The following is a 12,008-nucleotide window of genomic DNA, read 5'->3' as shown; positions in this document are numbered from 1 at the left end:
TTTCTCCTTTCTTTCTTTTTTATTTTCTTTTTTTTGCCTTTTTTCCTACTCCACCCGCACATTCAGGATTAGAAAAAAACAACATCGCTATTTACCTGTCCAGATTCAATGCACCTAGCCGACTGTCCACATGCGGACATCATGCGACATACGGGCATGGGTCATGGAGCCATGTATCTATGACCATAGCATGCATGCGTGGCATTCGAGATCTTTTCTAATTTTATTTTGGAAGGGGCTATAAATAGAGGACCGTCTGCTGCGTGAGATCTCGCGAAGCAGATAGAGGAGAGAGAGGGGAGAGAGAGAGAGAGAGAGAGAAAAGTCCTAATTTGAAGCTTGAGGGTTCGCAGAAAACCCTAGTTTTCAATTCCTTTTGCATTCTCTCTTGTTTCTCTCTTAGCGTCTGCGCCTTCACACTCTTCATCACAAAACCTCTCTCCTTCGGGCTACGTTGCTGATTTTCTCTACAACCCCTTTTCTTGTAAGTAGTTTTCCTTTTTTGGTTTTTTGGTACTTGTTTTGCCGAAACGAAGGTTTTTTGTTAATGCATTGTGAGCACATGCGTTCCGTTTGTTTTCCGAGAAATCGGAGGGAATGGGAATGCAGGATTGTCCAGAGTCTTAATACGGAATGCTGCTAAACTAAATCGGTGTATTTGATTTTATTTCTTTCTCGGAGCTTAAAATCATGAGGAAATCCAGTAAATTTTGATTTTTTTTTTTAATTGCTTTTGGTACATTTTTCCGGCAAACAAACGGAAAGTGTATTCAATACAGGTGGGTAGATGGTCTAGCATCTCCAGTTAAACCGTCTTTTTTTTTTCTCCTGTTTCCATTTTTGGTTGGTGATAATAAATAACCTCCTTGTGAAGCCTGAACGCTGCTGCTTTTGGAAATTCTTTAATGTTTCTGGAACCTTTGTGCCCAAAATGACCCATTAGCAATTTTTTTAGATTTCTTTAATTTGTATGTGGTTCGCTGTTAGCCATCCTTTTCTTTCTGTTTTTCATTCAAATTGATCTTTATCAAAACTTCTCATTGATTTTTCCGACAATGGGGTTTTTACTAATTCCAAATCAATTTCCCTCTTTACATTTCCTTGTGATTTGAATAGGAGGAAAATTTAAGTGGGGTCACCGAAACATTTGTGCTCCCTTATTTTTATATGCATAGCGGTCATGGATGACGACTAGAGTGGTTGTCCTTAGATGGAATCTGACATGAACCCTGTTGAAAGTAAGAATCTGGTTGTAATTGCTGAACTAGTGTCAAAGTCAGATACGTGGGAACTAGTGTCAAACACTATAGTGATCGGTGTTTGACACACCAATTTTTGGTAATATGAAGAACCTACATGACATAGATAGATTGTTTGAGTTTGGATTTTTAACGGTTATAGACACACCTTACCCTGTTATCAAACTTCAGAGTCCACTACTCAACATGTGATTCAAACTTGGTTTCAATGTAGTCAACACGGTCCACCATTTCAGCTATCTGCAGCTGAAGTCAACCTTCATTTTGGCCCAGTTCATTTGTCTTTGAATTGTGTAGACCTTCTCTGACAGTGTAGTAATGGAACTATAATTTTCAGGAGTTATATACAATCATGGTGTTGTGGGTTTTTGGCTATGGTTCTTTGGTATGGAACCCAGGATTTGATTATGATGAGAAGGTGATTGGCTTCATCAAGGATTACAAGCGTGTTTTTGATCTTGGTAAGTTGATCGTTGGTTTATGATAATTTGTTACGATTTCATTCTGAAGTTGGTATCCTATGATTCGACCTGGACTTATCGTTGCTGATATGCACCTGTCTTTTTATTGGCAGCATGCATTGATCACAGAGGTACACCAGAACACCCTGCAAGAACTTGCACATTGGAACAAAGTGAAGGAGCCATATGCGTAAGTAGAACCTAGTAATAATAAAAATTGTTCAATTTTATTTATTCTGTGACAACGATTTCTTCTCTTATACTGATTCATAAATTCTTCTATCAGTGGGGTGCTGCTTTTTGTGTTCGTGGTGGCCCTGAGAAGGAGAGACTGGCTATGGAGGTACACCAATTAAATAATTGGTAAAATTGGAGATGAGCAGTGTGCGAGCCACATTTAAATTTACCATGATTGCTCTAAGGACACCCAGCACTATTTTCCTCTTAGATCCTAAATTGCCTTACCTTTTTGGCTCTTCCCCTGCATGCGCAAGTGACCATATATATATATATATATATATATATATATATATTCGCCTAGACAAATAAAAGGACTTGTGTCTTTGTCATCCTTTTTCCACCACATGATCAAGTGGCGAAGCATTGTTCATCTTTTTTGAGTCATGTCATATTAGCTTTTAATTAAGAATGACATATCCCTTTTTGTTTTGTAGTATTTGGAGCGGAGAGAGTGTGAGTATGATTGTAAGACTCTTGTAGATTTCTACAAGGTGAGGTCATGCTTTGGTTTATTGGACCTATGTATTTATTTCTTCTTTGTTCTGGTTTCCTTACATACGGTTTCTTTAATTCAGGAAGGGAATACCTCGGCTCCGGCTTTAACAGGAATTATAGTGTAAGTGAACCTTTCTATGATTCCTCCCTTGCATTTCACTTCATTTGAAGTAGAGAGCAGTCCCTAAATGTGTCCTCTTTCACTATTTGCAGTTTTACTTCCACTCCTGACAAGGTATCAAACAAGTACTACCTTGGCCCAGCCCCATTAGAGGATATGGCCAGGTAAAGTCCATCTCATGTTTGCCCCCTTCCTCTTCAAGCTTTTTGTCTTTAATAATTCTCTTCTGATTTCTCAATAAACTTTTCAGGCAAATTGCAACTGCTGTGGGGCCATGTGGGAATAACAGAGACTATCTTTTCTTGTTAGAGAAGGCCATGTTTGATATTGGTAAGAATATGAATATGAATTAAGCACAGGCATATCCCATTAGTATGGTTTTGTACATGAGTGAGTGAGTTTGGTCAATGGATGAACAGGTCATGAGGATGACATGGTGATAGAACTGGCCAGTGAAGTGAGGAAGGTGCTGGGAATGGTGGGAAAAGGATCAGTCAAAGAGAAGAAATTGGTAGGGCTTCCTCATCTTCTACCAGCTCATATGTCGGCCATTCAACTGCATCTCCTCCCAGAAGTCATTACCCTGGACTCCTAATTACACAAAGCAAACAACTGAAGAGAAGGATCAGAAGTAGAAGAAAAGAGAAAAAGAAAGCGGCTCTCTAACTGGACTTTTATCCCTATTCTTACACCTTTTTTTCTGAGTAGAGAACAATATTTTCTGTTGTTTGGCAGTCTTAAGTTACTATTTAGATTAGGTGTGTGGGGGTGTGAGACCCCAAAAGGAAAAAATGTTTCTTTAAATCAAGAGAATTACTAACCTCACCAATGAACTGTTTCATGCTACTTTTTCTCATTTGATGGAAAATGAAGTCTACAAAGTTGACAAATAAGTACTGTCCAAAGAAGAAAATGGATTGAGACTTGAGAGTAGTTCACCGTGAGAGAACTAATACAGATTATTTAACAGCCCTCTCTTGCAGTTGCAGTAAATCAATTAAAATGATCTATTGGATCTAACATCTTGTTTAGGGAATGGTTACGGAAAGTTAAGTTTGAAGGATAATGCTCTAGGCTATGTGAGAGAAGAAGATAAAAGAGGAAAAATAAAAAATAAAATAATTATTTTTATATATTATTTTAAATTTTTTTATGGATTTAACTATTTTATATAAAGATTAAATAATTTAAAAATATACAACTTTCTTAATAATTTTATGTTATTTATATTTTCATAATAAAACCAAAGGTTAATTTCGTTGAGACTCTTGAGATATTTTTTAAAAAATAAAATTTACTTTTTAAAAAATTATTAAACATTCCTATCTAAAATATTTTTATTGAAATTTTTTTCAAAAAAAAATAATTTGATAAACAAAATAAATTTACAAGAGTACAAATTTTGAAATTAATGATGGTTAAGCATATTTATGTCAAACATACAGATCTCAATGAAATTAACCCTAAAACCAAACATAAGAAAATCATTTTTCTTACCATCTTATTTTTTTTCCTAATATTTCCTGATTAGTATTTCTATAACGTTGATTATGTTTTGACAGCGTATGAAAAACAGTCTTGAGGAATGGGTAACCAATTTTCTAGAGAAATTTTTTTCTATTTTAAGAATTTATATAAAAGAATACTTTTCTTGATTTTATGAAAATATTACGTACTAATAATCTAATATATAATTAAAAAATTCCTAACCTATTCTTCTTGTTTCTAATTATTCCTCAAAACACTCTTCAGAAAATTCTTAAAAGCACTTTAAACTTATTTTTAAAAATTCTTAAATTCTTAGAAGACCGTTTTCTACTTTAAATAAAAATAAAATAAAATAAAAAGACCTATTTTCGACAGAATATGTTCTTAGTTGATTTCCACGCGACACCTTATGACTTTTTGTACACCTTTCGGCTCATGAGAAGAACCCGGCCCACCTGAGGAAAAGAAGCCCAAAGTGACTTGTTCGAGAAGTCAGTCGGTTCTCTGTAAAATGCGATGAAAGCGGCTGATTTCATTTAATTCTAGTATTCTAGGCTGAGTTAGGGTTGTGAGAACTGAGAAGTGAGTGAATTTTGAAAGTTGGGTGAAGTTGAAAGCAAGAAGGGTAGTAATGGACCTGAATGCACCGCACACCATGGGAACGACTATCATTGGAGTCACCTACAATGGTGGTGTCGTCCTCGGCGCCGACTCCAGAACCAGCACTGGTACCCTCCTCGTTTTATTTTCTTAAATTCTCTGTTTGGTTGCTGAGAAAAGAAAGAGAATATATAAAACAAAAAGTTTGGATTCTTTTTTAAATTTCTTTGTTAGGTGTATCCAAAAAAAACAAAAAAAATCCATCCGACTGAAAACTAATAGAACGATTGGGTGTTGTTGATTGGGCTCTTTGATTTTCTAGCCAGGAAAATTTATTTTCCCGGATAAAAAGGATAGAATTCCAGGTCAATAGGGATACGCGTAATTTTCCTCAATTTTCCCAGTCAAATATCCATTGTCTCAGAAGCATCCTAGAAGAAGAAGGAGAAAAAAAATGATTTTCGGGAAAATTTTCCGTTTAAACAAACATGGCCGGAGTGAAATAAGAATTCCAAAAAAATAAGAACAGACAACCTAGAACCCAATTTTGAATGCAAGATTCTGTTAAAGTTTGGAACTTTTCTGTAGCGTTTGATGTTTGATGCAATATATTTATGTTGGGGTTGCTAGGAATGTATGTCGCTAACAGAGCATCGGACAAAATCACACAGCTGACAGATAATGTCTACATTTGTCGCTCTGGATCGGTACTCCTCTTTTCGAATCATTAACTTGCCCTACAGCTGTGATTGAATCGTTTAACTCTCTATAACATTGAGAATTGATCTAAAACATGTTTAATTTCATGGTGATTGTGATCTGTGTGACCTTGGTTTCTAAGTAATCGTAGTATTATTGAAATCTGCCCTAAGGAGACCCTTGGGTGCTTCAGAATGTCTATCAATTTGGAATCATCATGAAGGGACTTTGAGTACTATTAAGTACGTATACTTCTTGGAAGTGCTATTCTGATATCTGGGTTGTTTCCATACATGCGCTTAACAGGCATTGTAGCTCATCAATATTCACATTTCTGCTCCATAACTGAGAAATTTGGGGCCAAGAGATTTGAACTGTAGTTGACTTAAGCCCTTATCAATTCATACTTTCCTCTTAAACTAGCATGGAATGAACACCGAGTTTTTTATATTTGTTCTGTGTTATGGAACAATAACATAACGTAGTTTCTTTTTTGTTCCTCATGCTAATAATGTTTCTGTTGGCTTAGGGATGAATTTCATGTATTATATTTCACCCATGGATTATTTACACATCTGCCTTTTGCAGGCTGCAGATTCTCAGATTGTCTCTGATTATGTGCGTTACTTTCTTCATCAACACACGTGAGTACTTTTCTTCTTCCTCTTCAAAGATTGCCTGCCTAATGTGTTTCTAGTTGAATTAGTCATGATTTGCTAAATTACTTCTCTGGACTTCTCCCTTTATTCAGTTTTATGGTTTGTTTTCATAGGGTTTTTTTTTTTAATTTCCCTTTTCTTTTCTAATTTGGGTAAAGTAAAACTTGTCATGTCCTGAGAGTTATTTGAGATGATGTTTCATTTGGTGGGCTATATCCGCCATTTAGCCATACTTGCAAGAGTTAACTAGGATGTGTTTCACCTTTCTTGAAAGTTTAGAAGTGATTTTCTAGAGAGAACTATGCAATGATATGATATTTTATCTATTCTGTAATGGCTATGGCACTAGGTCATCCAATGTTGCACTAGCTAGCAAGAAAATCCATGTCAGTTCTTGCTGCATCATTCTATATATTCATATTGCAGGCATTGATTCAATCCCGTAGAATTAAGTGGCATTGGTTTTTCATTTTGTGTTATTTATTAGAGGCTATGCATCACAAGTTCACATGCTAATATGTCTGCATTTGGTGAAGATTGGAGATGTCATTGTGCGTCATTTGGCATTTATTGCCATGCAATATTTGGGATATTAGCTAACTTGAAGCCACAATCATACCTGTTTTTAAGTAAACAATTATCTTCTTGTGCAGGATACAGCTTGGGCAGCCTGCGACTGTCAAAGTTGCTGCAAACCTTGTCAGGCTTGTATCATATAATAACAAGGTTTGAGTTTGAATTGAGAATGTGTCTTATCTTAATGGTTGGTTTAGGGGATGTGTCTTTGCTTTTATGATCTTATAACACAACTGATAAGATACTGAATCAAAAATTAGGAAAGAGATACACATACACCCAATGATAATATATGCTCAGGATATTTGAATTTAGATTGTAAAGGGATAAGAATTGGCTCTATCATTGATGTTTACACTTGATTTTATTGGTGTTTTCTGGGCTTGGCAGAACATGCTAGAGACTGGCTTAATAGTTGGTGGATGGGATAAGTATGAAGGTGGTAAAATATATGCAATCCCTCTTGGAGGAACAATTATAGAGCAGCCTTTTGCTATTGGAGGTATTTTTGTCTATTTTTAAACTTCTCATCCTCTGTACCTTCTAGTGGAGACGATTTGGTTTCTCACACACTGGCAAAACATGTTGCAAGGGAACTGATATTATTTGAGTCTTCTCATATGGTCTTTTGACACAGTTCTTTTATTTATTGTACTATGGCATTTGCAACTCTACTTTCATATTTTTGCCTGAAATTCTATGCTTCAGCCTAATAACAAGCCCTTTCATCACAGGTTCTGGCTCCACTTACTTGTATGGATTTTTTGACCAAGCATGGAAAGAGGGAATGACTAAGGATGAAGCTGAGGTATGCAGGTTCTACCAATACATTTTTTTCCATGGATTTTAGCTTGAATCCAAGTTTTTGTGTTTAACAAATACCTGGTGTTTCATTGCAGCAATTAGTGGTTAAGGCTGTCTCTCTTGCCATTGCTCGTGATGGAGCTAGCGGTGGTGTCATCCGCACTGTCATTGTAATAAACTATTTCATTATTTGTATTTCTAAATTCCAAGGCGGCCTTGCTTAAACATGCTCTTAACCCTCTTCCCTCTCTACCTTATTTGCAGATAAACTCTGAAGGAGTGACAAGAAACTTCTACCCAGGTGATTCTCTTCCACTGTGGCACGAGGAGTTGCCACCTCAGAATTCATTGCTGGAACTACTGCACTCTTCTAGTCCTGAGCCAATGAACGTGTAATATCAGACCAACTACATACCAATTACTGTCCGCTCACCACTTGATCATTTTAATTTTACCAATTGGGACAGTAATTGTATATGCACTAGCTCTGCTTTATATCCATAAATATCAAATTTGCAGTTGAATGTTTTGTGTGGTATGTGCATTTTATCATGTTCTCTCCGTTTTATCAGGTTTGTATGGAATATTATTCCCAAGCTCCTTAAGTTCCCCTCCCCTTTAGATCCTGCCAATTGTCACTCATAACGAGTCATTACCAGTGAAAACAGTTTAAGAAAAATACCCTAGCTTTTCAAAGTGCAATGTTGAAAATGGATGGCAACATACCAAGACATAGTTTAGAAACATTTTTGAACTGGGAAATAAACAATGATGTTAAGACATGGGGGGGTTGTCACTGCCCTGCTGAAAGAAGGTTTCATAAGTGGTAACTCTTGGCATTGATTCAGGCAGCTCTAGTTCTTCCACAAAACTCATGGTCATCTTCACAAAGTTCTCCATGTGTACACCTTTCCATTGCTTGAAAATTAAAGACACAAAATATAGAGAAAAAGTCAGTAGAAAACCCATACATGAGGTTAAACAATCTCTTAAGAACAGAACTAAAATGGATATGAACCCTAGACCTCTGTGCTGTTGACTTCATGATCATGCAAATTCACCATTCAGTAGTATGGAAAAGAGATCTTCATATATATCTTTCAATTACTAATGAATGAAAATTTATTTTGGAATGGATATTCGTTTTATTTATATGGCATTAAAAAGTATTAAAATGTTTTAATAATTAATTCACTGAATTTAATTTTACATCAAACTAGGTTGGATGGAGCTGCTAGAACCCAATATACATAGGTTCATTTCTGCCCTAGACCCCAAATTCAAGCATTCTCATTTCTGTACTATGCATCAACTTGATTGTCTGAGAACGTTGAAGAAAGAAAACAAATGAGGGTGATATAAACAGCTAAAAAGAGTGACCACTTTACCTCAAAATCCCAATCTCCATACAGGTTTGTATCATTACTATTTCGCCAAACATAAGTTTTGGCCTGTAACTTCTCAGGACCATCCTGCAAACCACATCCCACAGTTCACCATTTTTAGCAATGCTATAATAAGCACGAACACCTTGAACAAGTAATGAATATCTTACAATATTTTATCAAAGGCTAAAATGGAAGATCATATCAGCAATTCCCACGCAGAGTTTTGCATAAGGAGTTTAAATTCCAAAAATTAAAATTCAGTCAGTTTTAAACTCCATTGAGTAGGGTCATCCACCAAAGGGCTCCATCAATCAATAGAATGGTTTCCCATTGGTAGGAACTAGAAAGGTTTCAACTTGTTCTACATAAATCCTCCATGTACTACTTCCCATCATGCTATTGATGCAATATTGGGGAAGATGCACACAAAGAATTTAAGACATAGTTCAAGTCCGCTTACCATCAAAGAAACCTCCACAGTGCGCCGGTCATATTCAACATCCTCAAATGTATCTAAAATATTCAATTCAGGATCTGTGACACCCAAAAGGACCTGCAGCAAAATTTTAATGACAAACTAATAATAATCAGTTTTGTAAGTCATATTAAGTTTAGCTAAGCATGTAAGTCAGATTTGCATGAACAAACACCTAACAACTATGATTCCTGTTCAGATATGGAGCAGATCAGATGGGGCTATTGGAGTCTTGAACTACTTGAAAAAAACATTCAATCCTAGGCCACAAATGGATTATTTGTATATTAAAGTGCAGAAGAAAATAAAACATTTCCTCATTGGCAATTCAAGGTATTTAGCCCTTATTTTATGGTTCTTGGTATAGATGAAGTCTGCCAATGCCAAGCCACAGAATCATGTATCAATTTTTTGGGGGGAAATTGAGAAAGGACTTTGGGTAACATTTGAAAAAACTAAGGCTACATATGGTTCCAAGAAATTTTCCAGGAAAACATAGAGGAAAGAAAATTGAGATGAAAAATAGAAATTATAGGAAAATTAAAATAAATTTAAAGTCAATAAATTATTTTTATATACTATTTCAAACTTATTTCACTTATTTTAATTCTTCCATATAAAAGATTAAATAATTTGAAACTAATATGAAAAAAATCATTTTCCCTATTTTTTTTTTTCCTTACTACTTTCCTGGAAGCAAAAACGAAGGAAGTGGTAAAAATTATTTATAACGTAATTTATTGTGCAAAAACATGGAAGGCATGATGTAATTTCATTTCTAAACATCAATAAGACTTCAACAAAATATAGCAAGCTCACATGAATGGATTTCAATGATAAAGATAGAAATAGGAAGTTAGGTCTTTAAAATTAAAGTATACTTTATCTACTATGCAGCTATTAACCAAAATGGATGATTCCACAGACCCTTCCTGTAACTTTCTTGTTCTCTACTGGTAGAATTGCAGGATAAACACGTCCTTTGATGCTAAACCTATGGCTGCAAGTTAGAACCAATTCAAAGTGAACCAGAGAGAGAATAAATGACCTTACCAAGTTACATCTGGAAAATGATAATAGCTAAAGAATGAGGATGCTGGAGCTATGCACAATCACTTCATACATGATAGTAACAATTCATGTTTCTTGAATTCTTTAATTAAAAAACAGAATCAAAGGCATCCCAACAAAGGGATTAGATATCCTTCAGAAGAAGCCACGCCAAAAGAGTTAAAAGAGCTAAAACAGCAGAGCAGTGGATACAAAGCTAACCCAACAAAAACTACCAACTCTAGGGGGGAAAATCCTTTGGCAAAGCTCATAAGCTGGCCACTAGATTAAAGGAATGCCTCTACTTCACTCAATACCATTTTAGAGTTCCCCAATATCAAAATGCAATGACCCAAAGGTGCAGGAACACAAGATCCTGCCTTTTCATCCCTCTAATAAAACCCCCTGAACAAATAATAAAGAGTGAGGAGATAATTTTTTCTGTGATTACCTTTTCCTCCGGTTTCTCAGCAACCAATCAGATAAAACAAATAAGGAAAAATCAAACAGACAAGCTTAAGGCTATCCTCAATTTCATTTTTTTCTGAAAAACACGAAATCGGTTATCAAATCAAGGAAGTGTAAATCCAAACAGTCCCTAATCGATTCTAGAACACGAGCTCCATTTCTTGTTTGTAAGAGCAAAAATCGAAAATATAGCAATATCCATTCAAATTATTCTCCAAGACCAACAACAGCGGTATGAAAAGCAAATCAAATGAAGCTAAAACCAGAATCGAGATTGAGAAATCACAAGTCCAAAATCCAAACGAGAAAACAAGAGAAAGAGTGAATGGAGAGACTGACAAGTTGTGGAGGACGGCAGCGGAGGACTGAGGAACGCGGTTCAGGAGAACAGCGACGACCTCGTCGGCCAAGAGGCTTCCGTAGACGAAGACGGCGTGAAGATTCTGAGGAGCTGAAGAAGCCATAGCCATTTCCTGAATGTAATCTCCTGATTCAGTCCACATCCTCCATATTTATAGGAATCCCAAAAGATTCCCTACGGCCTCCTACACGTCATTATTTGAAATTGGAAAAGTCCTGAAGTACTGAATCCGAATACATCGAACCTTCAATCAGGACCGTTGAAAGTTCAGATTAAAGAAATACATGATATCAAAGGATCATAATAAAGAAATGAAAAACAAAAACAAAATAATAAAATTTTTGAAATAATTTCTTTTTTATATTTTTAATTTAATATTTCGTTAAATTTCAATCAAATTTTTATTTCTATAATATTATATAGTTTGGGAATTATTGAAGAATTAATGTAAATTTTTGTACACAACATTACAAAAATTAGATCAACTTATATTTGGACTATTTTTTTATTTATGTTACTTAAGAAAAAAAAATTGGGTTAATTTCATTGATTTCTTTTATATTTTGAATTTTTTGGGTGTATTTAGTAAAATTTAATACTTATTACTTAATAATTTAAGTTGAATTTAAGTTAAATTATATTATTAATTTAAAATTTATTATTTAATTTTTACATTAAGTATTAAGATTAATTGATAAAATTTATTTTAAATTATCAAATTAACATATTTTTTCTCATAAATTATAATTAGGACAAAGAAAGTCGAGTAACAGTAGAAATCATAAAATAGCAAATAGCACAAATGAAGACAAAAAATTAAAATAAAGATATAAACTTAAAAAATAAATTAATTATTTTTATTTA

General features: G+C 34.8%; 3 protein-coding genes across 3 annotated transcripts; 2 read left to right on the top strand and 1 right to left on the bottom strand.

Annotated features, from left to right (window-relative positions):
* The first annotated feature begins 272 nt into the window (after positions 1 to 272).
* Positions 273 to 3,422, top strand: LOC100261255 (gamma-glutamylcyclotransferase 2-1). The gene is made up of 9 exons (XM_002283167.4): positions 273 to 484; positions 1,597 to 1,720; positions 1,834 to 1,910; positions 2,007 to 2,063; positions 2,395 to 2,451; positions 2,536 to 2,576; positions 2,669 to 2,740; positions 2,827 to 2,906; positions 2,996 to 3,422. Exons 2-9 carry the CDS (start codon positions 1,612 to 1,614, stop codon positions 3,169 to 3,171), a joined length of 669 nt encoding a protein of 222 aa, XP_002283203.1. The 5' UTR covers positions 273 to 484; positions 1,597 to 1,611; the 3' UTR covers positions 3,172 to 3,422.
* Positions 3,423 to 4,466: 1,044 nt separating this feature from the next.
* On the top strand, positions 4,467 to 7,926 carry LOC100266463 (proteasome subunit beta type-6). Its single transcript, XM_002283159.5, has 8 exons — positions 4,467 to 4,792; positions 5,295 to 5,371; positions 5,952 to 6,007; positions 6,676 to 6,748; positions 6,989 to 7,100; positions 7,333 to 7,406; positions 7,498 to 7,572; positions 7,667 to 7,926. Exons 1-8 carry the CDS (start codon positions 4,696 to 4,698, stop codon positions 7,796 to 7,798), a joined length of 696 nt encoding a protein of 231 aa, XP_002283195.1. The 5' UTR covers positions 4,467 to 4,695; the 3' UTR covers positions 7,799 to 7,926.
* A 144-nt stretch (positions 7,927 to 8,070) lies between these two features.
* On the bottom strand, positions 8,071 to 11,329 carry LOC100244120 (AIG2-like protein D). The gene is made up of 5 exons (XM_002283153.4): positions 11,123 to 11,329; positions 10,193 to 10,265; positions 9,251 to 9,343; positions 8,791 to 8,874; positions 8,071 to 8,320 (listed from the first exon to the last, which is right to left on the bottom strand). Exons 1-5 carry the CDS (start codon positions 11,284 to 11,286, stop codon positions 8,177 to 8,179), a joined length of 558 nt encoding a protein of 185 aa, XP_002283189.1. The 5' UTR covers positions 11,287 to 11,329; the 3' UTR covers positions 8,071 to 8,176.
* Between the last annotated feature and the right edge of the window lie 679 nt (positions 11,330 to 12,008).

Source organism: Vitis vinifera, chromosome 4, assembly GCF_030704535.1.
Source record: "Vitis vinifera cultivar Pinot Noir 40024 chromosome 4, ASM3070453v1".
NCBI lineage: Eukaryota > Viridiplantae > Streptophyta > Magnoliopsida > Vitales > Vitaceae > Vitis > Vitis vinifera.
The sequence above is the reverse complement of the archived record's forward strand: the minus strand, read 5'-3'. Positions and strand labels throughout refer to the sequence as shown.